The sequence below is a fragment of the Polypterus senegalus genome, chromosome 2 (genome assembly GCF_016835505.1).
Source record: "Polypterus senegalus isolate Bchr_013 chromosome 2, ASM1683550v1, whole genome shotgun sequence".
NCBI classification, from domain to species: Eukaryota; Metazoa; Chordata; class Cladistia; order Polypteriformes; family Polypteridae; genus Polypterus; species Polypterus senegalus.
In genome coordinates, this window is record NC_053155.1 from 45789446 (window position 1) to 45814257 (window position 24812).

At 37.4% G+C, this 24812-nt stretch overlaps 1 protein-coding gene across 1 annotated transcript; it reads right to left on the reverse strand.

The window, feature by feature from the left end:
- Positions 1-5096: 5096 nt before the first annotated feature.
- On the reverse strand, positions 5097-22884 carry LOC120522876 (toll-like receptor 8). Its single transcript, XM_039743620.1, has 2 exons — positions 22836-22884; positions 5097-8294 (listed from the first exon to the last, which is right to left on the reverse strand). The coding sequence occupies exons 1-2, from the start codon at positions 22836-22838 to the stop codon at positions 5172-5174; spliced, it is 3126 nt and encodes a 1041-aa protein (XP_039599554.1). The 5' UTR covers positions 22839-22884; the 3' UTR covers positions 5097-5171.
- Positions 22885-24812: the final 1928 nt, after the last annotated feature.

Consider the following 24812-nt stretch of genomic DNA (forward strand, 5'->3'; position numbering starts at 1 on the left):
TGCTGTACAGTATTTTGGAGTGCCTGTCCCCTTACATTCCAAGTCCTGTACCTTAGATCTTATAAAAGCAGCCTACTTATTATTCCAAGAGTCAACCATAAAAGAAGTGGTGAGGCAGCCTTTTGCTGGAAAACTTTATCAATAAAAATAGGCCAGGCTAACATGATCGTTTTAAAAAAGTCCTAGAAACAAACTTTTTCAATTTGCCTTTTAAAATTTAGTTCCACTCTTAAAAACATTGGAATTCATAGAATTATGATACTCTTCAATGAAACTGCAACCATTATTAAACTGTACTTTTCTCTGTTTCTGGTTCTTCTATGGTGGCTTTCTGCACTATAGCCACCTAATCAAAGTCCTATGAAGCCACCTGTGATGTTAGAATGAAAGCGAATACCCCAATCTGCCACAAGACCACCGCGTTGAATCGTCTAACACAAAGCCTTGAAAATTGAGAAAATTTATGTCATGCAGAGCTTGTATTTTTCTATCTTAACTGGGATATTTTTTTAATTATTTGTTTTTATGTCCACCTGACCTTGTCATCAGACAATCATTTACAGACTTCAAAAACAATTCTAAATTTACATATCTGTTTTATGTAAGTGTGCTTTGTTTATTGTTGGGTATTATTTATGCATTATTTTTCAAATCTAATTTTAATTTGTTTTTAATTGCATGTAACTACTTCTTTGACATATTGTAAAGCACTTTGAGCTACATTCTTCATGAGAAAATGAGTTATAGAAATAAATGTTGTTTGTAACTTTGAACACTTCAGTTATGTCATGTCTTAATATCCTCGTGCTTAAACTGAAAAGGTTTATCTCCTTTAAAATATTTCATAACTCATCCACCTGCAGTCCTGGAATCAGCCTAGTCTATCTTCTATGGAATTTTTGTAATACTGCTTTGACTTCTATTTAGCAAAGAAACCAGCACTTTACACAGTAGTTCAGTTAAGGCCTCATTAGTGCATCATAAAGCTTAAGCATAACCTCTATTTAATTTTACTGTACACATTGTGCTATATAACCTAACAATCTGTTAGCCTTCTGAATGGATTCTGAACATAAAACTCCTAAAACCTTCTCATAAGCAGTATGTTTAATGTTCAGACCTCCCACTGTTTATTTAAATGTAACATTTTTACTTTCCATGTGTAATACAGTACTTGTATTGACATTAAATTTTATCTGCCACATATCTGCTCAAGCCTGTATGCTGTTAAAGACCCTCTGTAATGATTCAACGGATTTGAGAATAACTGGCAATCCACCTAGCTTGTTGTAGTCTGCAAAATTAACCAGCTTGTTGTTTAAATTCCTACCCAAATCATATTATGTATTTTTAAAATAGAAGTAGCTTTAGAACTCAATGTTAAATACAACCATAGTCTGCCATTTTCATCATTTTCATTTCCATGTGAGCACTGGAGAATTCAAGTCAATACACATTGACTTTTGTGGCACCACACCCATTGTCCCTAAAAAACATTAATATTTCAAATAACTATTAGACACGTGCATGTGCAGCTAAAAGTCTTATCCACATGTAAAAACTGAAACCATATAGCATGCAGCTTGGTATTAGTGAGCATCTTCACACTTATCCAGGGTCTCAAATAGGTAAAACAAGCAGTGAGGCACCTGTGAGGTAACAGTAACAACTAACTGCTGAACCTTACTAGGTGGGCCCTAATTACCCAAATACAGCATTTGAAATGACTACAGAGGTTTCAACAGATAATAAATGGAAGATGGCAGGCAAAAAATGCTACACCATGACAAAAAATACAAGGAGACTTGGAGCTTTGTTCACTATACGTTTATTTAGCAAATTAATCAAAAACAGTGACAAAAAGTGAACATTTCAATAATAAAAAAAAAAAAACTGTTTGCCAATGCAGTGCAAAAATAGTTTTCAGTTATCCTTTTTCCTTATTTTACTATAAAATTTTAGTCTCTTCTACATATACAATTTGTGGTACATGAATGCAACTTGAACCAGACTAATGCTTTTTGAAATAAATCGTAAATGTAGATAATTAATAGCATTTTAAGGTGACTATGAATGTTAACAGAAGTTTTAATCATGACCTGAGGCCTCATGTATAACGCCGTGTGTAGGATTCACACTAAAACATGGCGTACAGACAAAAACAGAAATGTGCGTACGCACAAAAAAATCCAGATGCATAAATCTGTGCATACGTCAACTTCCATGTTCTTCTGCTACATAAATCCCAGACTGTGTAAAATATAACACACGTACACACACCTGTCGCCCCATCTGGACTCCTCCCAGAATTATGCCTTTTTGAATATGCAAATCAATATAAATAGACCCTTAAGTTCAATGTTGTATGAAATGACAATGGCAAAAGCACAGGGAAAATAGAAGAATTTCATGTTAAAAATGATATCAAGAGCTCCAAGAAGATAGTGTTTGGAAATCTAAATCGATGTAGAAGCCAGTCTTAATCATAAGTAAATACATGCTTTATAAAGAGGCTCAGGTTGTGAAATATTATAACAGTAGTGCAAGTTTACAGTGAAGTGATTGTACTTATAAGTACAAGCAGTTCTATCAAGAGCACTTGATGGAATGATTGAGTTTGTTTAGAGCTCTTGGGATGAAACTGTTTCTGAACCGCAAGGTCCCTACTGGAAAGGCTTTGAAGCATTTTGCCATATGGGTGAAATTCAAATAGACTGTGCGCTTGGCTAAAGCAGCTTATGCTAGATGCTGTATCCCAATAATCCTCTTTCTGATCAGCTGCTGTAGATACAGTGGGTTAAAATACTCTACTGAGTAGTGCACTGAGAGTAACATTGCTGGTATTTGAAATAGCTTGGCCATTCCGTGCACCATTATATACTTACAGGTTGATTACAATCAGATACCTTAATTTCAGTGTATTTGATAAAGTCATGTCAGGGATGTGAATTTAAAAAATAAAGGGAAAACACACAGGAACAGTAACACTGCTTTGATGTTGGGTGCCGCCAGTTTGCAAAACCGAGCCGAAAACTTGCGTGCACAATGGTTTGAGCTGGAGTGAGAATGAGTGCGGCTTTCTGCCAAGTTTAGTTTTTTTACAGTGTGATGTGAGCATGGAAACTGCCGTATGCAACATTTTTGAGTGTAAGCACTGTTTATACATGAGGCCCCTGGTACCTCTCATTATGGCTTTTGCATGCTCTTGTCGTGTTTGCATTACTTTTTTGCTCAGTCCTCTGATCTTGCCAAACACAAAATCCCTTCATGTTAAGTAAAATGGCAACTGTATACTGATCTGATGTGAGCTTGTGTGTCTTGAAAACCCCTTTCTGTCTTGTGTCCAAGGTATGTAAGCTTTGCTAAGGTTTCTAGCTGCCTTGTATTGGACACAGTTTATCTGAAGATTACATTGCCTGACAATAACTAAATTATTGTCCTCCAACTTGCAAGGAAAAATTTGGGGGTTGACACTCTAATCATGGTAAAAAATCCTCACACTGTTCCACTTCATTTGACTTAGTGTGATGCAGAGGTGTCACCCATTGTCCAGCTGCATTCAGATCCTAATTTGGTATCCTGTTGTGTTTTATTGTGTGGTGGGTGCAGCAACATGCTATATCAGTGCATGCTCCCTACCTCCTTCTCATCCTATTATAGAAAGAAATTAACAAAATGGTTGGATAAAGACAGCACTGAAGGCTGAAAGTGAGTAGCATTCATTGCTTTCTTTCACACTATTTGTCCGAATAATATAGTATTAAAGCAAGTTACATTTTCTTATCTTAGCTATACATTGAGTGAATAAGTAACACTAACATATAATATACTCAGCAAAAAAAGAAACGTCCTCTGACTTTCAACTGTTTTTACTTTCAGTAAACTTAATGTGTAAATATTTGTATGAACACTAAAAGAGTCAACACCATAAGACATAAGCTAAAAATGTTTCACAATGTGTCCCTGAATGAAGGGAGGCTCAAAATCAAAAGTACCAGTCAGTATCTGGTGTGGCCACCAGCTGCTTGAAGTACTGCAGTGCATCTCCTCTTCATGGACTGGACCAGATTTGTCAGTTCTTGCTGTGAGATGTTACCCCACTCTTCCACCAAGGCACCTGCAAGTTCCTGGACATTTCTGGGGAATGGCCCTAGCCCTCACCCTGCGATCCAACAGGTCCCAGACGTGCTCAATGGGATTGAGATCCAGGCTCTTCCACTGCGAGGATGATCAGCTGTCCTTCCTGTCTCCCTGTAGCGCTGTCTTAGGCGTCTCACAGTGAGGACATGGCAATTTATTGCCCATGCCACATCAGCAGTCCTCATGCCTCCCTGCAACATGCCTAATGCACGTTCACGCAGATGAGCAGGGACCCTGGGCATCTTTCTTTGGGTGTTTTTCACAGTCGGTAGACAAGTCTCTTTAGTGTCCTGCGTTTTTAGAACTGTGACCTTAAATGCCTACTTTCTGTAAGCTGTTAAGGTCTTAACGACCATTCCACAGGTGCATGTTAATTAATTGATTATGGTTAATTGAACATGCATGGAAAACATTGTTTAAACCCTTTACAATGAAGATCTGTAAAGTTATTTGGATTTTTAAAACATTATTGTTGAAATACACAGTCCTGGAAAAAGGAACGTTTCTTTTTTTGCTGAGTATACAGGTATGTGTAAATACTCTATATGAGAGAATGTCCACAAATGTAAACTAAAGGACATAGAAATAGCAGCATGGCTTAAATAAACTGAAACAACAGTTTTTGTAGCATTTATGCATGTGTTCTGAGATGCTGTTAAACTAATGTAGCAGATGATACTGTAGTATGAGCATTTTTGTATATTGAGTACTTTTAACGTGCAATGGGTTTTGCCATGCAAAACAACTGGTTTGTTCAACAAACACAAACACAGTATGCAGTTAACAGCTGATCAAATGAGAACAAATAGATTGAAAGATGAACTGATCAACGTTGAATGCCTGTTAAATATAAATTAAGCAAAACAGATAGTTTGAGTTCCATTGACTTTTTAAAGTTTCGATAATAATATAGGATTACTTTATTTTTATTAACTAATAAGCTGATTGTTCTTTAAGTGAGTTTATGTTTTAAAAGGGAATAATGGAAAGTTTATCTAAAAAGTTAACAATTTTGTAGTTCTTGGCTTTTGCTAGTTTTGTTCACTCTTGATAGAATTGCCATAATGTGGCATAAAATAACTGGAATAGGCCCTGTTATACAACAAACAACCTTCTACTTTAATGACATTTCTTAAGCACTGCCAAAACCAGACCTCTGCCTTTGGATTTGCTGGCCACTTTAAAACTGAATTTTTGCATAACCTTTTCCTTAATCTTAAAAACTGGGAATGCTGCAGCACTGGTTCAAGTAAGATAAGTACAATCACATCAACATTTTCATCGAGCAGTCTTTGATGTGCCAAATAAAAGGCTACTTTGAAGTTTCCACTCTTTATATAGTTTTCCGTTAGCACAAACACTGTCTTTCCACTGCGCTGGATGCTTTGAGAAAGGTTATCAATGACAGGAACCCCTGGCTGCCAATCTCTTTCTTCTAAGCATGTTATGAAGAGTCGTTCACCTTGATCTTCAAGCTGAACTCTTAGATGATTTACAACCCAGTCTGTCACAAATGAATCTTTGGTGTCATAAGCTATAAAAGCATCAAATGTGTTATTATTATGTTCCAATGCTCTATAACCCTTTAATCTGGCAATGAAAAAATGATAGAAATACCAGGCGTCCCAGTAAAACAAATGCTTTGCAAATGCTACAATCAAAGTAAGAGTAACCAAAACAAACCATAACACAAATAGTATTGCTGACATACTTCCATTAACACACGAATAAAGGTCAAAGGTTACAACTGCCCTTCCTTTTTGTTCTCCAGGTGAGGAACAGGTGACATCAGTGGCAAGGCGTTGAATGTGAACATCACTTTGATCTATCCACATTAGAAAGTCCATGAGGTCACAAGTACAGCGAAATGGGTTCCCTTTCAGTGACAATACCTTCAAGTAATTGTTTGATCCTGAGAGAAATGTTGACTGGTTTATCACTGTTAGTTGATTGTAATCCAAAAAGAGACTATGAAGATTCTTGGCTGCTTGGAGAAAGCCATCTGAGAGCTCGGCAATGCTGTTATAACTTAGATCGAGTATTCGTAAGGTGTCTGATAGCATCCCAAGATCTTTTGTTACATGTGTTAACTTGTTTACATGTAGATTAAGTACTTCAATTGAGAGATTCTTTAGATTCTCCCATTGAAAATATTTTAATTTATTATTATGTAAGTGTAGTATGGTTAAAGTTTTTGGTAAAGCAAAAAAAACTTTGGTTGGAATCATTTTTATCTTGTTGTATGATAAATCAAGCACTTTCAAACTTGTGAGATCCTTGAAAAGATTAACGTATCGTTTGTCACCCTCTTTCCATAGAATATCAAGTCTGTTGCCTTGAAATCTTAGCTCTTTTAGAGTCCTACTCTTCATTTCTGTGTCAGTTAAAGAAAATATTTCATTGTAACTCATGTTCAGCACTTTTAAATGGTGCAATTTGCTAATAAATGTTAGTTTTCTGGTCACTCCTTTGGCAGTAAAATAATGGGAATTATAACTGAGATCCAAAACCTCCAATAGTTTTAATTCAGAAAAGGCATAGTCATAAGCCAAGTCAATCTTGTTAAAGCTAAAGTCCAGATACTTCAGTCTTTGCAGATAGGTAAATTCAGTTCCATTCAAAGCAGCTGAAATGCCATTTCTTGAGAGGTTTAGACAAGCAATGTCCCCAAAACTCTTGAGCTGTTCAGGTGCAATATAAAAAATGTTATTCAAACTTAAGTCTAGTACTTTCCCATAATCAGAACACTTGGTTTTTACTACCAAATTACTTACTAATATGTGATTTTTTTCATTAAAATCAAGCTTACTATTTTTAAAGTATTCTGACATTTGAGGCTGATTTACAGCAATACTGTTTGTATAGCCTACGCCATGAGTAATCGATTTATTGTTCTCCTCAGGGGACAATCTGTTTTCAGATAAACAGACAATCTTCAGATTTTTAAATTTCTGTAAAACAGCAAAGTCTGCATGTCGTATGAAGTTAGTTGCTAAATTCAGTATGGAGAGTTTTGGCAGTTGAAACAGTGGTGCTAAGTCATTCATGTCAATTTCCTGAAACACATAGCCACTGATATCTAGAACCTGAAGAGAGTTTAGCTGGTTGAATGTTGTAGAAAGTCTCAATTTTTTAGGGTAACTTTTGGGTGCATAATTAAATGATAAATCAATTTTCTCCACTTTAGTAATTTTGCTTAAAAACTTTGCTTCTGCGATCTCATTCATCAACTGGTTAAACGAAAGATACAGGTGTTTAATATTTTGACAGTTTTCAAACCATGCAGTTTTGACTTGCTTCAGGGAATTTTCTGAGAGAGCCAACCCACTTAGCTGGGTAAGGTTCTGAAAAGCATTGTCATGGATGCTGATGAAACCCTCATTGGGGCAAGGCACACATGGGAATGGAGCATTAAAACAGTGAGGACAGTTACCGGAGAGGTCAAGATATTTCAACTTTATTAGATGCCTGAATACACTCTCCTCAATGTGCTGTATTTTATTGGATCTGAGATCCAGCTTTTCAAGATTTTCTGGTAAATCTTTTGGTACTTTTGTCAAGTTATTGAATGACAAAAATAACACAGTTAACTTGCTCAGGTTTGCAAAAATATTTCCTAAATCTAGTGAATAGTTGCAAGGATTTCTGTAATAACAATTCTTTCTCAGAGATATTTCAGCAATGTTTGGAAGATTTAAAAGTTCTTTATTGTTTACTGAAAAGAGAGAATTTGAATCCAGATTTAAATTGTTCAGTCCCGGAGGGAGATCTCTTGGTATCATTTTGAGATTATTACCATCCAATAACAAAGATTTAAGTTTTGTCAAAGAAGAGAAAGCTCCATCAGAAATAATTGTTGGTCCTTGTTGGTGATAATTCCAGCGTAAGTCTAGGTAGGTAAGGTTTTTCAGATTTTGTAAAGACATTTTACAAATGTTGATTTTATTTTTATGAAGGATCAAATGTGTAACATTATGAGCAATCCCTGTAGGCACTTGTGTTAAATGTCGAGCTTGACAATCAAATATAATTTTGGTTTTATTTCTTTCCACTTTGACATCACATGGAAGGGTTTTTGGCACCCAGCACTGAGCCTGAAGTTTGCCCATTACTTGCAATACTGCAAAAAAATGTAGATATCTCAACTCAGTGAGCTGAAAAAGATAACAAACAAATATATCATCAAAAGATGTTGCTTATTAAATTACACAATGCATCATTTTTATTTAAAACACAATGATCATGTGTTAGTTTAGATATCCCTAATTAAAGAGTTCTTACGAAGGAATTAATTTGTAATTTGTAGCAGATAGTTATGAGGATGTTTAGGATAAAAGTAGCATAGATGGACCTAACAGAATCAATTCTTATTAGTAGCTAAAGAGCCCGTTGCTATTGTCAGTGTAACAAAATGGAGACCACCAGTGACACTGAGAAATGTTTATGACTAGTTTAGGCACTGAAGTGTAGTAGAAGCCATGGTGACCAGCTGATAACCAAAGAAAAACACCCCAAGATAAAATGATTTATAACTAGAGCATCTGGAATTTTGATGCATATGATAGAAGGCAGGACGTCTTGGAACTATCATGTGTGCCAGGGCTTTGTGAGGGAGATCACATGAGGACTGGCATCAAAGGCCGGACTTAACTTGGGAACCTTACCTGGCAGGGATGCCAATATTATGAAAAGACAGGAGAAGGCATTATTTTCAGCTTATTGTCTTCATCCATACGCTATGTGGCAGCATCGCTGGGCTACAGTACCCATTTGAATACCTGCAGGGAATGCCAGGAATTGTAGTCCAGGAGAGCGGCCCTGCCACAAAGGGTTTCTTCAGGGACTTACACTCCCCATTCTTGGGGACTTCTGTGTAGCCCGGAAGTGCTTCCAATTGGCAAAGTCCTGGCTGCACTGCCTTTTACAGGTGAGTTGAAACTGAGAGCAGAAAGAGGCAACACTTGCCTTGGAAGAGTAGCAGTGCAGAGAGATAAAAAAAAGAATGGACAACTTGTGTGATATATATTATAAAAGGTATTTTGTAATTAATCTCTTTTATTTGAAGTTAGGTCTTTTTTTGTGTATTTAACTATGAAAAATGGCCCAAGGTGCAGGAATACATGACGCTGCTAGAATGCTCTGATGAAATGGTCTCAGATATTATAAAACCAGTTCTTGGTCCATAAGTGATTCCAAGGGTTGTCCTGGACAAAAGTCCTAGCCACAGTTTAAAAGTTTCTCCTTGTCAGTGGTTTTTAATGCTAAGAATTCAGGGGTGATTCTGGGCTAAGTTTCAATTGGCATTGAAGTAGAGACGCCAGAGCAAAACAGAGAGGATATGAAATAGAGAACAGAGGGTTAGAGGAATTATTTGGTACTTCAGCCCAGTGGTGACCTCAGGATTTCATGTAAAGGTGTCCCTAAATTTGTCACAAGTGTCCCTAATGTCATTTCATTACTGTTAAATATACATTTATTTACAAAAAAAAATTTATATAAGTCCATTCATACTAACTTAAATGATGCTTTTTTGTCCCTCTAGTTTGAATTTTTTAACACTAATGTAATTCAGCTTACAAATGATACTTACAAATGATGATATACTTTTGACCAGTATAGCAACATTTTACGTTAGTCTTATTTTCTAAACCTTACTATGCAGGCATATGCCGTATAGTCGCCATATATGTACTTTTAATGTACTTTTTAAAAGTTAAAGGACCTTTTCTAGTGATAAAGTTTCCTAGTGTACAAGCCTATAATCATCTGATATTTTAATCAAGGGACATGTATGCGTACAGGCAATTTTCATTTGAGGAAAAAAATTAACTAAAAAGCTAAGCTATTTGGTAAGTCAATGAGAAAAGTGTGCGGGCCTAGACCCAACTGTGCCCAACACTGGCATTGCCCCTGCTTCAACTATTATGTTTAAAGTGGACAAGTGTGCAACATGGGGGGAGAGAGAGAGAGAGAGAGAGAGACTGTTGGTCAGCTAGGTTTTACTTTGTCACTCTTCTTTTTGCTGCAGCTTCCTCTTTATATTCCTTGATTTTCTTGTATACATTTTTAAACTAAATCACTATCCTCATAATTTACATGCTTTGTTTTAAGTTAGGATGCCATCCGTGCTTGCACTATTACACTTTCTACTTAACTACATGGTAGTTATGCATTGTTAAGCAGATATACAGCTTCCTAAGTTATCAAATGTAGAATTATATAGTGTGACGTGTTGACTCTCTGTATTGTTAATGATGTCAGAGAGGACATACACTATAACGAAGCATTACTACACTGTAGTTATACAGGTTGTTGCCTAATGATGTGTCTCTGGTTGAAACAGATAAATTCAGTTTACGTTTGTGCAGTTCAATAATTGTGAACATTGAAATAATAAAATAACTTACAATACTTTATTGAAAAAACAGTATAATCAAAGACAAAACAGAATGTTTTGCAGTGACCAAAGAAAGACATGTATTGCTCTGGAACTGACCCCAGCTTCCTTTACTGGCCAGAGGGATGTGATTTATATAAACAGGCTTAAGGTCACTTGTGAAAAGACAGAAACCTATAATACCGCCGTGAAATTATACTTAGTAACTTATGACTTGCTGTGATCTGTAAGCATAGTTTTAATTTTAAAAATAGCTGGCTAAGAAAATTAAGATTAATGAACTAACAATTTTTTATAGAAGTACATCAGAAAACCTCTAGGGATCAACAGGTGATTGTACAAGGCAATATGAGTCTGGGAAGTGGGATCCGAGGTTTTAGGAAACTTCAGCAGTCTAAGTTTATATAAAATGTAATAAGAAAATACATATTTATCTAAAATATAATGAGAAAATACATCAGAGGTCACATGAACCTGGACAGCATGATCAAATACAAGAAAAATGTACATTAGTTTAGGCTGATACTAAATCTTTTTAAACACGTACTTATTTCATTGATTGATTTAAGAGAAAAACTGCATAAAGTTATAAAATGATGTGGTGGGTTCCCAAGGAAATGCCCACAACTCTTTTTTTTACACCATTAGTAAACCTGGATAAAAAAAAAATGTCCACACAATGCCAGGCTTGCAATGTTACTTTGGTAAAATTAGCTAAGGAAAATGAAGACTTGAAGACTTTTGTCTCAGCATCTTCCTTGAGTTGTTGTTGCTAGAGAGTAAGGAAAGGCAAACATTTTTTTCTTTGACAATGGAAATTATATCCCAGGCTTCAATTTTCTTGATTACTTTGTTAAAAAAATATTCCTCATGAAGCTAGTGTCACATCTTGAAGATAATCCTAAAATCCAGAATAGAAACGTCATACTGTATAGTTTTATATCCCCCTCAATTCCTGTACTACACTGTGCAATTACAATTTAAGCATACACAATTATAAATATCACTACTACTGAAAGCAATTAACACTCAAGCTACATTTACTGCTTGTTTAATTTTGTTAAATGTTTGTCTCATTTGCATTTTCTTCACTTAAAGCAGAAAACAATATCTGAAATGAGATCATTGACCTGCGGTGGGCTGGCACTCTGCTTGGGGATCTGTTCCTGCCTTGTGACCTGTGTTGGCTGGGATTGGCTCCAGCAGACCCCCGTGACCCTGTGTTAGGATATAGTGGGTTGGATAATGACTGACTGAGATGATTGACCGAAACCTGCATTAGGTTTATTCAGTGGCACACTTGAAGGGGTCAGAGTCCCACTAGAAGTCTAATGTGTTAGTCTCTGCAGATCCAGATCATTGTAGTAAATCTTTTGAAGTGAATTGTTAAAGCTAAGCGTACATTGGTCCAACATCAAAGGGTCTGCCTCCTGTTCTGGTTAAATGACTCTAAAGATCTAAATATGCACCATTTAAATAGTGAATGGACGGGAAGAGGTGGATATGAAGTCTTAGCTTTGGTGATTTCTGGGGTCTTTTGGTTGGTCATGTTTTTCCTAGCTGAGGGTAGAAGTGAAGAACAGTTAAGCTGCTGTGCAACTACTTTCCCCATGTACCCTCTATATAAGACCCTGAGAGGAACTGACCAATCACAGGTGTGTGATAAAATCTACTGTAGGGTTCTATTTAAAGATGACTCATCTGTCATTAGGGTCCTTGATATTAACCCCGAGTGTGACCTGGGCTCAGAATTCCACGATAAAGCCCAAGTCAGACTTGTGGTGATGTGTAGGGATTCATTTTACAGTGTTAACCCTGAATAATCCTCAGGTTTTTTACTGCCATCTAGTGAATGAAATAACATGCTGCAAAATGTCATGAATATTTCTATGCCTGCTGCCACTTTACATTGACTGTCTTGCAATATTCTTGAGTGGGACAGAGTCTTCAACCTAAAACACAACGGCAAATGAAAAGCCATAAAGCCAGTTTTAGAACAAACTGAAACTGAATGATTGTTTGAATCGAGCAACAGTGATAACAATGTGAATTGGTCATCAGACTTTGACACAGATAGTGGAACTGATACATAATGCACTGTATGTCTGAACTGGTTTGATGTGTCTTAAGTAATCAGTCACATGAAGGTTCTTGGTGACACAATAGCTGTATGGAAAAAAGCCAAAATGATTGTAATCAAGTGCAAGGACAAGAGAGACATTAGCTCTCTGTGTTCACAATTCAAAAACTTTCAATGTACTGTGTATGTCTCGGAAAATGTGGGAGTCAATAATCCTTGCACAGTGGTAACCTACAATGACACAATCAGCATGTCCATTGTGTAGATCAGGCACTAACATTCTACCATCCCATGCGCAGGCTGTCCATTGATGATTGCTTCAAAACATATCACACAAAGAACATGTATTAAATCTACCTCAGTACAGTAGTGGACACTAGACATACGTTTATTACAAATTTATGTTAATGTTTTGGTTTTTACATGTTTCTGTAAAATTAAATGAAATTTTTGACTTTTTCTTTTGGTGAAAATAACACTGGAATTTAAAAACAATGCCCACCACAGAGTTTCATGGAAGCTCTCTCTTTTCCTACATTTTCTCTCTCTGGAATTTGTCCTCTTTTCCTTTCCGCCTCTGTGCCTTTGTCCCAACTCCTCTCGTGAATACAGGTATATTCTTAAAGTTGATGATTTGCATATATTCAAAGTGTCAGTGCACTCTAGTATAGCGAGGGTTAAGTCATAAAAAGCCTGCACCTACCTATTTTATTGTTTTTCTGTTTTCAGCTGCAAAACACTAATATCTTGCTGCCAATCTGCAAAACTTCAGTCAAGGACACTGTGTACTTTGTTTACTTTAACCATGAGAGAAAACTAGATAGGCCGGTTTCTTTCACTTGCAGCGGCTAGGCCTTTTCCTCTCTGTCTGCTTGGACACTAACATAAGGTGATGGCGAGCCCAGGAAAGTGTGTTTTATAAGAAACAGTGCCATTGTTTTAGAGATACAGGTGCCTAGACCTCTAGCCTTGAGGGGTCTGTGTGCAACAAGAAGCTATTCATTTGAGTGGCCCAGTATGTTATGTGGGGGTCTTCCTGATTCCAACTTGCTGGTGGGAGTCAACTGATAAACAGGTCTCAGACACCTGCACAGGGTAAGGATGTTGGAAAGATCCAGTCAGATGATGGATATAGGGTCAGGTGGCGGGAATTAGGTAATGGCGAAGGCCTGCCAAGTGGGCGTAATGATCAGGACAAAGCACTATTCACTTTAGGCTGGGAAATAGTGATGGACCTAATTGGAAACAGGTCCAAGGCTACAAGATGATTGGGAGTCAGACGAGTATGAGTAATGGGTTTTATGAGCCTAGTGTCAGAAACTTTCTGGATATTCTCAAGATACCTTTAATCTTTATTCCGGCCTCAGTTCCAAATAAACTTGCCCTTTTTCTGACATAATAGATGGTTCTTGGAAACATCAAACCCGGAGCCCCGGAGACCACTGTGCTTCTTACTCATCCATATCCATCAAAAACCTATGTAGGCAGAATCTCAAAGTTACTTAAAGCCCTGTAATATCACACAATTTTTCCTTTAATTTCCAGACTCAATTGACATAATCTTAGCAAGTTGTCGGCAGTTACAGCGCCCTCCTGTGACTGCAGTTGTTTACTTTGTCATCCCTAGCAAGTCTGACCAGACTCCGACTTGTCCTGACATAATCACACATTTGATTTTGTCTTAAATGTCACAGAGAATGCCTTGTATGTGTATGAGAACTGCCAAGCAATGGCTGTTCATCTGAAGTACAATGCATTAAATTCAGCTTCAAGGAAACTGTGAAAGCACATGTTTTGTATATTGCAAGTAGAAGAGAGGCTTAGCTATACTATGTCTTGTGCCTTACGTACTACTACAGAATGAAAAAATTAAAAAAGAGGATGGATTGCAGCAAAACTCACCTTCCTGGAAAGCACTCTTACAGCACTGGCACAGTCAGGCAGCATGTTGTTGGCTGTAAGTAAAGGGAGCTTGCTCTTAATTAGAAATGTGAAACTGTGCTAGAAAGCCATAATGGAATTGTGTAATTCTTCATCCTTGAGCTGTCATGAGAAGTGTCCATAGTATTGACGGAGTGGTGGCTCTGAGGTTAGGGATCTATGCCATTTTGAATCCCATAAATGCCAATAGGGAGTCTGCTCTGTTGGGCTCCTGAACAAGGCCCTTTACCTGCAATTGCTGAGTGCTTTGAGTAGTGAGAAAGCGCTATATAAATGCAAAGAATTATTATTCATCCATCCATTATCCAACCCGCTATATATCCTAACTACATTACTATTTTGAAAATAAATAAATAAAGGAGCCCTTGTGCTTCAGTGGTACAGGTGCACGTTGTAGGGCAGCTCCAGAGTGTTGTTGAGGTCATCGACTGATTGTGCATTCACATGCAGATAAGTGCTTGTGCATTCACATGCAGATAAGTGCTGTTTGGTTGATTGCCTCACTAGCTCCATAATCAGCACCATCACACCTGCTTCCCTAATAGTATAAAAAGCAAGAAACTGAGAGATTGAGAGACAAGAAAGAGAAGCATGGAGGTTAAGCAGAAGGTAAAAAAGGCAAAGAAAAGAGAATGGATTACGGCTTAACCAGTGTTACAGGGTGGAGACAGGTTGTCGGATTTGGTCTCAAGAGGCGTGTGTGACCGGCGCTTGAGTGTCAGGGTTATTTTTACTGAGTGAACAGTGAGTTAGTAGCAAACCACCATTCTGAGTGCACTCCCACCCTAGGGTTTTCTGGAGGTGGTGGTGAACAACAGATGAAGCAGTCTTGCTTGGGGTGCCCCAGTAGGCACTGTCTAAAGTGACTGGGATCCAAGCTGATAAAAAGTGGACTGCATATGTTGGTGGGTGTTTCCTTGGGCTGAGGAGATCTTTTGGTGAGCTGTGGAGACGTCAGAGTGAGAGGGCACTGGGGCAAGCTAAGGATTACGAGAAAGATAGATCATGTGTGTTTTAACCTTGTTTTATTGATTTATCGATTATTTATTGAACATTTAACCTCCACAAAAGACACTATTCTGATTGAGAATATTCATTCATTATGGAAGATTGCACTGTCCTGATTTAGACTTTTGTTTGGATTTGAAAAAAATAATAGCACAAAGCGCTTTGCACAATCTCTTGCTTGGTTATGTGCCCTTATTGCACTGACTCTTTTGGTCATGAGTATCAATGGTTCTGGGTTCAAGGATGATGTGGCTGGAGCGAACCCCGAACAGCACAAGATCAGCAACTGCTGTCTTCAAGTTTGACATCCCTTCGGACTAGAAGTCACATAATGTGATGCCAGCTTTAGGCAGCTTCCTGTTTGCCTTACTTACCATGTCCAGATGATCCCATTCTTTACACTTATAAATCATGGGCTACAGCTAAGGTTTGGAGGGTAACAACCAATCTCCTGCCATCCTGTTGGAGTCCACTTTTACAAGAGTAATGTATTGCGTCATCTATTGTCCAGAAGTTACTTCAACTCCTGCCAGCCCTTCTTCACAATTATGTATCTTCTGAAAGAGGCTCAGGTAACTCAGGCCTTAGAAAATTATAGAAAAATATTGCAGATTTCTCCATGCTGCCCTCTTCTTTTGATCTTTTATTTTGTTGTGCCTTTCAATGGCATCTACTATACGTAGTTGAAGTAGTGCACCTTTTGGCTCCTTCTTTCCTTTTCTTTTGGTATTTGAATGTCCTGTACAACCCTTTAATTTAGGGTAACATTTGATTACCAGACCATCCGTTATATTAGATCCAGTATATCAGATCCTGTATCGAATGTGATGTTAGGCAATGCCTTAAAATAAAAAGGCTTTGTGGTTACTAGGTGCCAAAACGTGAACAGTAAAATAATACACCACTGAATCCATTTAGATCAGCGTCAAACTAAAAACAAAATGAGTCTGAGTGACCAACACTACAACCCTACCGGCCCCACACTAGTTCAAAGCAAACCACTAGCAGTAATCAATGAAAAATTAGATTTTAGGAAGCAAAAAAGATCAATAATATTCACAAATACACTGTATTGTGTTGTAATGCTTCCCAATTTATAATATCAAATCCAAGAAAATCTATAGTACAAATTCATCTATTTTTTCACTGCTCAAAAGGCAGTGTGTTCACTATTCATGACTTTGTCATTACCACAAAACACTCAACAACATTTTAGGTGGAAGCAAACTGTAGAAATATAAACATAGTGCTATGGACTGATTTTACTAATCCATTTCACTTCTTGTTATTGAGCAAGACAAGAAAAAAGTGGTTTAACATGCCCTCTTTTGCTTCCCTGAAAGAAAGTGACACTGCCTGCATGAGTAAGAGCAGCACACTATTTTTGATTATATTATTAATTAATTACCTGGAATCTTATGTGGATAGACTCACTTTATAAGTCTCCACTGTAGGGAGGATGACCCTTAAAAGACAGACAGACAGGCAGACACTCACACACAAACAATGGTCTGAACACAACAGAATCACTAAAAAGGAAGAAAATTTAAAAAAGAAAACTTCTGACTTGGCAGTCCCTGTGACAGTGTGGTATCATGCAGGCATTAGTATAAAGGAGTGCCTTCAGCATTTCTTCATACAGTATTAGTGTGTCAGAGAGAGGATCTGCATCAATGTTCATAACTGCACTCAGTTTTGTTTTAATTTGCTCTTTTGTTATGACCTACAGGGGGTCTAGAGTGCATCCCATAACTGAGGTTGTCCTTTTGCTTAGCTTGTTAATTCAGTGGGCCACTCTTGAAGTGATGTTACCAGCCCAAAACATCACAGCAGAGAAGATCAAATTGGCAACCACAGGACTGTAGAACATTAAAGAAACACAATCTCCTAAGAAAGAAGAGCCTGCTCTGCACTTTCTTATATAGTTCCCTTGTGTTTCAAGACCAGTCCAATCTGTCATTGATGTGCACTCTCAAGTACTTGTAGGAGTGCACCAGCTCAATATTCACTCTCTGAATAGTGACCGATCAATAACCAGTTCCTTGGTTTTGCTGATGTTAAGTTGCAAACAATTGTCTTTACACCAAGAAACAAACTTTTTCACCTGACTCCTATATTCAGTCTCATCCCCCTTATCGGTACATCCCATAAATGCATGATCATTTGAGAATTTCTGCAAGTATCATGACCTGGTGTTATTTTTATAGTCTGAGGTGTTCAGAGTGAAGAGGACAGGAGACAGGACTGATCCTTGTGGTGCTCCAGTTTTGCTCACATCCGTATTAGAAACACAGTCCTTGAGTCTCACAAACTGCAGTCTGCCTGACAGATAGTCCATTATCCAGGACACCACAATCTCATCCACCTGCATATATCATATACCCTTAAAAGGGACACTTAGATGGTATCAAAGGCACTAGAGAAATAAAAAAAAATTATCCTCACAGTTCTGCCAGCTTTGTCCAGGTGAGAGTAAGCCTTGTGAGGCAGATGGATAATTGCATCCTCCACTCCAATCTTTGTCCAAAAGACAAACTGCAGTAGGTCCAGGTGGTCTACAACAAGGGGACTTAATATGTGAGACATAAGTGCCACTGGTCTGCAGTCTTTAGGTGAAGAGGTGCCCACCTTCTTTGAAACAGGAACAATGCAGGATGCTTTCCACAGCAGTGTCACTTTCTGAAGCCTTAGGGACTTACTGAACAGGTGACAGAGGACACCACAAAGTTGGTCAGTACAAGGCTTGAGAACTCGCAGACTGACTCCATCTGGTCCTGCAGCTTTTGCTGTTTGTGGCTTCCTCGGGTTGTCTTCTTACTTGTTCTTCAATTATGGACAGTCCACTCTGATGGCCAGAGGTGGACTCATCACTGGCCATTCCAATTGATGTGGTAGGAGTTCCTGTTGTAGTAGGGGTGGTCAAGACAACTTGTCTTTGAAAAAAGATGGGAGTGGGAGGGAAAATCTATTACAAAATTTAGTTCAGGGCGTTAGCTTTGTCCACATCCCCTTCTACACAACCTTGAGCCCTGGATTGTTTGAGTCCAGTAATTAGTTACAGTCCATTCCAAACATATTTGATGTTGTTCTGATTTTTTTTTTTTTAGCTTTATAAGCTTCCCTTCCATTACTCAGCTTTTACTTTACTAACTGTGGGAGTTGAGCATTATTATGGTGTGAATGTGAACAGTGTAATACTAGTTTTTGGGTTAAGCAAAAAAATAAAAAATAAGCCCTTTCCAACTAATCCAAATAAATCAAATCAAATTATCCTGTTCACGTATTACTCTCTCTTTCTGTCTTTCTGATTCTCTGCCTTGTACACTTTGAAGTAACTCCTCAGCTTTAAACTCAAGGGTGGATTTGCAAACAGTAAATTCCTCAATGGAGGATAGGGATCTGTACTGGCAATTGGAAGGTTGAATTATTACCTTGGAAGCCACCTCTAAAATCAATTCAGAGAGCAGAAGTGCCCAGGCAAAATTCAACAGCTGCCAGACTACATCAGATCTCTGAGTGCACCCTTTTACAAGCATTCTCATTAATGCACAGAAAAGCTCCAGCCATCTCACATACAGTTGTGCTTGAAGGTTTATGAACCCTTTAGAATTTTCTATATTTCTGCATAAATATGACCTAAAACATCATCGGATTTTCACTGAAGTCCTAAAAGTAGATAAAGAGAAACCAGTTAAACAAATGAGAAAAAATATTATACTTGGTCATTTATTTATTAAGGAAAATGATCGAATATTACATATTTGTGAGTGGCAAAAGTATGTGAACCTTTGCTTTCAGTATCTGGTGTGACCCCCCTTTGCAGCAATAACTGTAACTAAACGTTTCCGGGAACTTTTGATCTTTCCTGCACAATGGCTTGCAGGAATTTTAGCCCATTCCTCCGTACAGAACAGCTTCAACTCTGGGATGTTGGTGGGTTTCCTCACATTAACTGCTCGCTTCAGGTCCTTCCACAACATTTCGATTGGATTAAGGTCAGGACTTTGACTTGGCCATTCCAAAACATTAACTTTATTCTTCTTTAACCATTCTTTGGTAGAACGACTTGTGTGCTTAGGGTCATTGTCTTGCTGCATTACCCACCTTCTCTTGAGATTCAGTTCATGGACAGATGTCCTGACATTTTCCTTTAGAATTCTCTGATATAATTCAGAATTCATTGTTCAATCAATGAAGGCATGCCGTTTTGGCCCAGATGCAGCAAAACAGGCCCAAACCACGATACTACCACCACCATGTTTCACAGATGGGATAAGGTTCTTATGCTGGAAAGCAGTGTTTTCCTTTCTCCAAACATAATGCTTTTCATTTAAACCAAAAAGTTCTATTTTGGTCTCATCCATCCCCAAAACATTCTTCCAATAGCCTTCTGGTTTGTCCACGTGATCTTTAGCAAACTGCAGGTGAGCAGCAGTGTTTTTTTTGGAGAGCAGTGGCTTTCTCCTTGCAACCCTGCCATGCGAACCATTGTTGTTCAGTGTTCTTCTGATGGTGGACTCATGAACATGAACATTAGCCAATGTGAGAGAGGCCTTCAGTTGCTTAGGTTATCCTGGGGTCCTTTTTGACCTTGCCAACTATTACACACCTTGCTCTTGGAGTGATCTTTGTTGGTCGACCACTCCTGGGGAGGGTAACAATGGTCTTGAATTTCCTCCATTTGTACACAATCTGTATGAATGTCGATTGGTGGAGTCCAAACTCTTTACAGATGGTTTTGTAACCTTTTCTAGCCTGATGAGCTTCAACAGCTCTTTTTCTGAGGTCCTCAGAAATCTCCTTTGTTCGTGCGATGATACACTTCCACAAACGTGTTGTGAAGAGCAGACTTTGATAGATACCTGTTCTTTAAATAACACAGGGTGCCCACTCACACCTGATTGTCATCCCATTGATTGAGAACACCTGACTCGAATTGCACCTTCAAACTAACTGCTAATCCTAGAGGTTCACATACTTTTGCCACTCACAAATATGTAATATTCAATCATTTTCCTCAATAAATAAATGATCAAGTATAATATTTTTGTCTCATTTGTTTATCTGGTTTCTCTTTATCTTCTTTTAGGATTTGAGTGAAAATCTGATGATGTTTTAGGTCATATTTATGAGGAAATATAGAAAATTCTAAAGGGTTCAAAAACTTTCAAGCACAACTGTATTTCACCTTTCCTGCTACCTACTAGTATGAGGAGTTTCAGGCCTACCTACAGAATTCTTTTATTCTGAAGCCCTAGGAACTTTGAAGCATTTAATCATTTGCCATTTTCTAAATGTGCCTTTGCACTCCAATTCTAACCAGACATTTTAGTTGGAATTTCTGCACTCTCTTGTATGCTATTTTTTCTGTAAATGGACCATATTGGGAATTTCTCCTGTTGTCTCATATAATAGCTAACTCTCTTTCAAACAAGTTTCAACTAGTAGATTATCAGATTGGACAGCTTTTTATTTGATTTTCTTTGTTATAACTGACCATGGACCCCCCAAGAGTTTTGATTTCTCCATAGATGCTGCTGACTTAATGTTTTGTTTTTCTTCTCTCTGTTGTCAACTGGCCACAGCTCAAAAATTAATTAATGAACGGATGTTGCTGGGCTCAATTTTAGTTAATCAGTTTCACACTACTTTGTTTTTCCTGTCTCTTTAGACAAATCTGTGTCTTTATTGTTACCATTCAACATATAGTTCCTAAATTATATGTGATACTTGAATATCTTGTTCCAATCTGTATTCCCTATAGCAAATATTTATAGCTTAACAAGAAAACTGCTTAAAACAAAAGCTATTTGCAAGCAGATATTAGGAACAAGTCAATAATGGAAATATGGTGCCTTATAGGAGCAAGACAGTCTCATTTCAACCAGCCAGGGGTGACGTCCTGCCTCACGGCATCTACACATGCAAGTATTAGCCTTCTTCCAGTCTTATTAGTCCATTCCAAAAGTGGGTGAACTGATCCTACCTTCCTCAGCTGATGATTGTGTGTTTACCCGTTGGCCAGGAAGCCTTACATCCTCTTGTTCACCATAAAAGGTGTCATATTCTCATCAAGCAGACAGAGGACACACTCGGCCCTTCCATCAGCAACTTTCTAAGAGATCTGTCCTCTTGTCTTTCTTCTACACCTCTCTCTCACTTTATCTCATTTTTGCCCCTGAACATTTCCTTTCTAGAAAATGAAACTTAACAGGGTCTCTCTTGCACCCTTATTAGCAAATGTGGAGATTTGAAGATGTGCTTTAAAAATCTTGGAGTTACCTTTCCTTACACCGTACCAAGATGGTAACTCCTTGTCACTACCGTAACCTGTCATAGTTGAGCAGCGGTGTTTCAGAATCATTATAAGTGGCAATATTGCTATTCATGCTTAAAAACAGGATCTGGCTACACCACCAATGCGTTTCATGGTGGATTGATGGACACATGAGTCTGTATTTCTAAAATTTACGTAAAATAAAAAGATGATAATCATTAAAGGCAGAGGTTCATTGTAGTTTAAATGCTATCTGCAGCCATAATTCCCTGCCAAAGGCAGTTTTTGAGTACAAAAGTATACTGTATTTGAATAATTTTAATATGAAATCTATTTCCAACTATAGATGAAAGAGTAGGTCTTTTAATAAATTATTTATTATGGATTTACCTTTTCTTTATTGCTACACAAATAATTATGAATTAGAACTAACATGTACATTATGTATTATGTGGCAATTGGAAAATAAATATGAAATCAATCAATTAACTAAGAATGCAGACTTAAAATCTGTACTATACAAGGTAGGTTGATGGATTTTGCTCAGTACCCTGTCTTAAAGCAAGAAAAACTAATGACTTCATGACTTCTATGCTTTTAAAGTCAAATAATACATCTCCAGCAGAACGTTTGTTAAAAAATAGATAATTGAGGTATTAATGCAGCAGCCATAGAAGGATTCATCTATTAGCTTTCTATAGAGGCCACTTTCAGGTCACAGTTGTTGTAAGCAGAACGTATCCTGGCATGAATTATCCCTGAATAGGACATTGGTCCATTTCATGCACACTCTTGCACACAGCCAGATTTAATGACAGTGAAAACAAATTCTGTGGAAACAATGATAGCCATCTATTCAGACTCTACTAAACTGTTTCAAATGTAAAATTACAGAAGAGTGCTAAGACTGTGAAAAGCAAGCACCAAATCGCTAACTGCATTTAATTAACATAAATAGAAAATAATTAATAACAAGGATAATTCAGACTTACCATTCTGCTTTATGTTCCAATTAAAGCCACTTCAGCATGGAAGGGAAATTGTCTACTGGCTTAACTTCCCTAATTTTCATTAAAAGTAACTTACAGTTAGTAAAGCAGAAACTCTGTCATGGTGTGCCACAAAGAATCTAATTTAGTAATACACTTTTGCTTCCTAAATCTTCAGGCATATTTCTTTAGGTGTTATTTATTCTCTTACTAGGCTGACCCGCCTTTTAAGGCGACCGACTTTTAAGTTGACCACTTCTTAAGGCAATTCAATATGTAGATCAATTTGATATTTTATACAAACTCATTAATTTGGTTATATTGCATTTGAGCGGTATTACTTTAATACTCGTAGTTTCTGTTATTTTTATGATGAAATTTAAACTTTTTTCTATATTGAGGTCGCCCTTTTGAACCCCCCTGATATTTACTACGCGGTGAGGCATTTGTACTCCATCAACATTAATGTTCCAGAGACATAATTGTCTATTTTTCCAGCGCATCGCACACAAAAGCAAGGGAACGATGGGAGCACCAGAACTCTGCTCACATCATGTCGCTTCGTACCGCAAGCTGCAAGTAGTAAGTCTGTGATAAGCGGAATACCGCTACGCTTTCCACTCACGGGATGGAAGGACAATTATATACTATAATTAATATAGTAAGAAAGAAGAAGAAGATATCGCACAGTCTGGAGTGGAAAATCATCTTTAACCTGGAAAAACATAACTACAAATCCCATCGTGCATTGCAAAATGGACGGGGCGTGTGTGAAACTCCGTGCTAGCGTAGCACTCACAGGACGGAAGGACACCCGACCGCTTATATATAGAGGGATTATTGTCATTACAGGAAATTAACTTGTAGCAGCTTGGTAACTATCAAGAAGATAACCTACCCCAAGTCCTCCTGGATTTTTTGCTCTGTCCACTGCTTACCAATAATTATCATCAAATAAGGTAAAATGCAGGAACAATTTAGAGGCAGACATGTTAAACTCAATTACAAAATTATGTACAAACATACATAGTATATCCAACATATACAAAGTACATTTTTTAAAATCTATGGAATATGTTTGGGATTGTGATTATGTATGTGAGTGTGGTTTACAATGAACCAGAACACTATGAAAGGCTGGCTGTGTCCATTGCTATCAGAGTTGTCTATCATTCTCCACAACTTTATAGTGTTTATTTTTTTTTTACATTTTTATTTTTTTTAACATTTTATTGAATTTATTAAAATCAAACAACATTCCATATAAGCAAGTCAAATGTTACAAAATGTCAACACCCACCCATGAGAATGAGAGCTAGGCCAACATTAGTGAAATTTTAACAGTAGTAAAGATAATTAAGTAAATAAATAGAATGAAAAGGGGAAGAGATTTTGCTTCCTCAATTTAAATGCTTATCCTAAAATACTATTAATTAGATCCTGCCAGGTTTTAAAAAAAGGTTTGCACAGATCCACTAAATGAGTATTTAATTTTTTCCAGTTACAAGTAGTACATAACATCGGTTACCCAATGACTAAAAAGAGGTGAGTTACAATTCTTCCAGTTTATCCTTTTCCCAATGTACTCTGGGATCTTTAAAAAGGAGGGACTTTAAAATGTTTTTATATGTTAGAGAAATGCCTGAGTCCTCAAGACTAATCAATATTTTTTCCAAAGTAGAAGTAGAAGTAGGTGGTAGGTGAGGAAAATCGTGCAGGTTTTGTTTAACAAAGTTTCTGATTTGAAGGTAGTGAAAGAAATGTATTGCTGGAAGGTTAAATTTGGAGTGTAATTGTTCATAGGATGTGAAGACTTGTCTATGAACAGATCTCTAAGTGATTTAATCCTGGATGTTTTCCAGACATTGAAAGCTGCATTTGAGAAGGAGGAAAAGGGTGGTTATCGTGCAAAGGTGCCACAGATAAAAGCTTCTCTATCTTAAAGTACTTCCTGCATTGATTCCATATTCTGAGTGAATG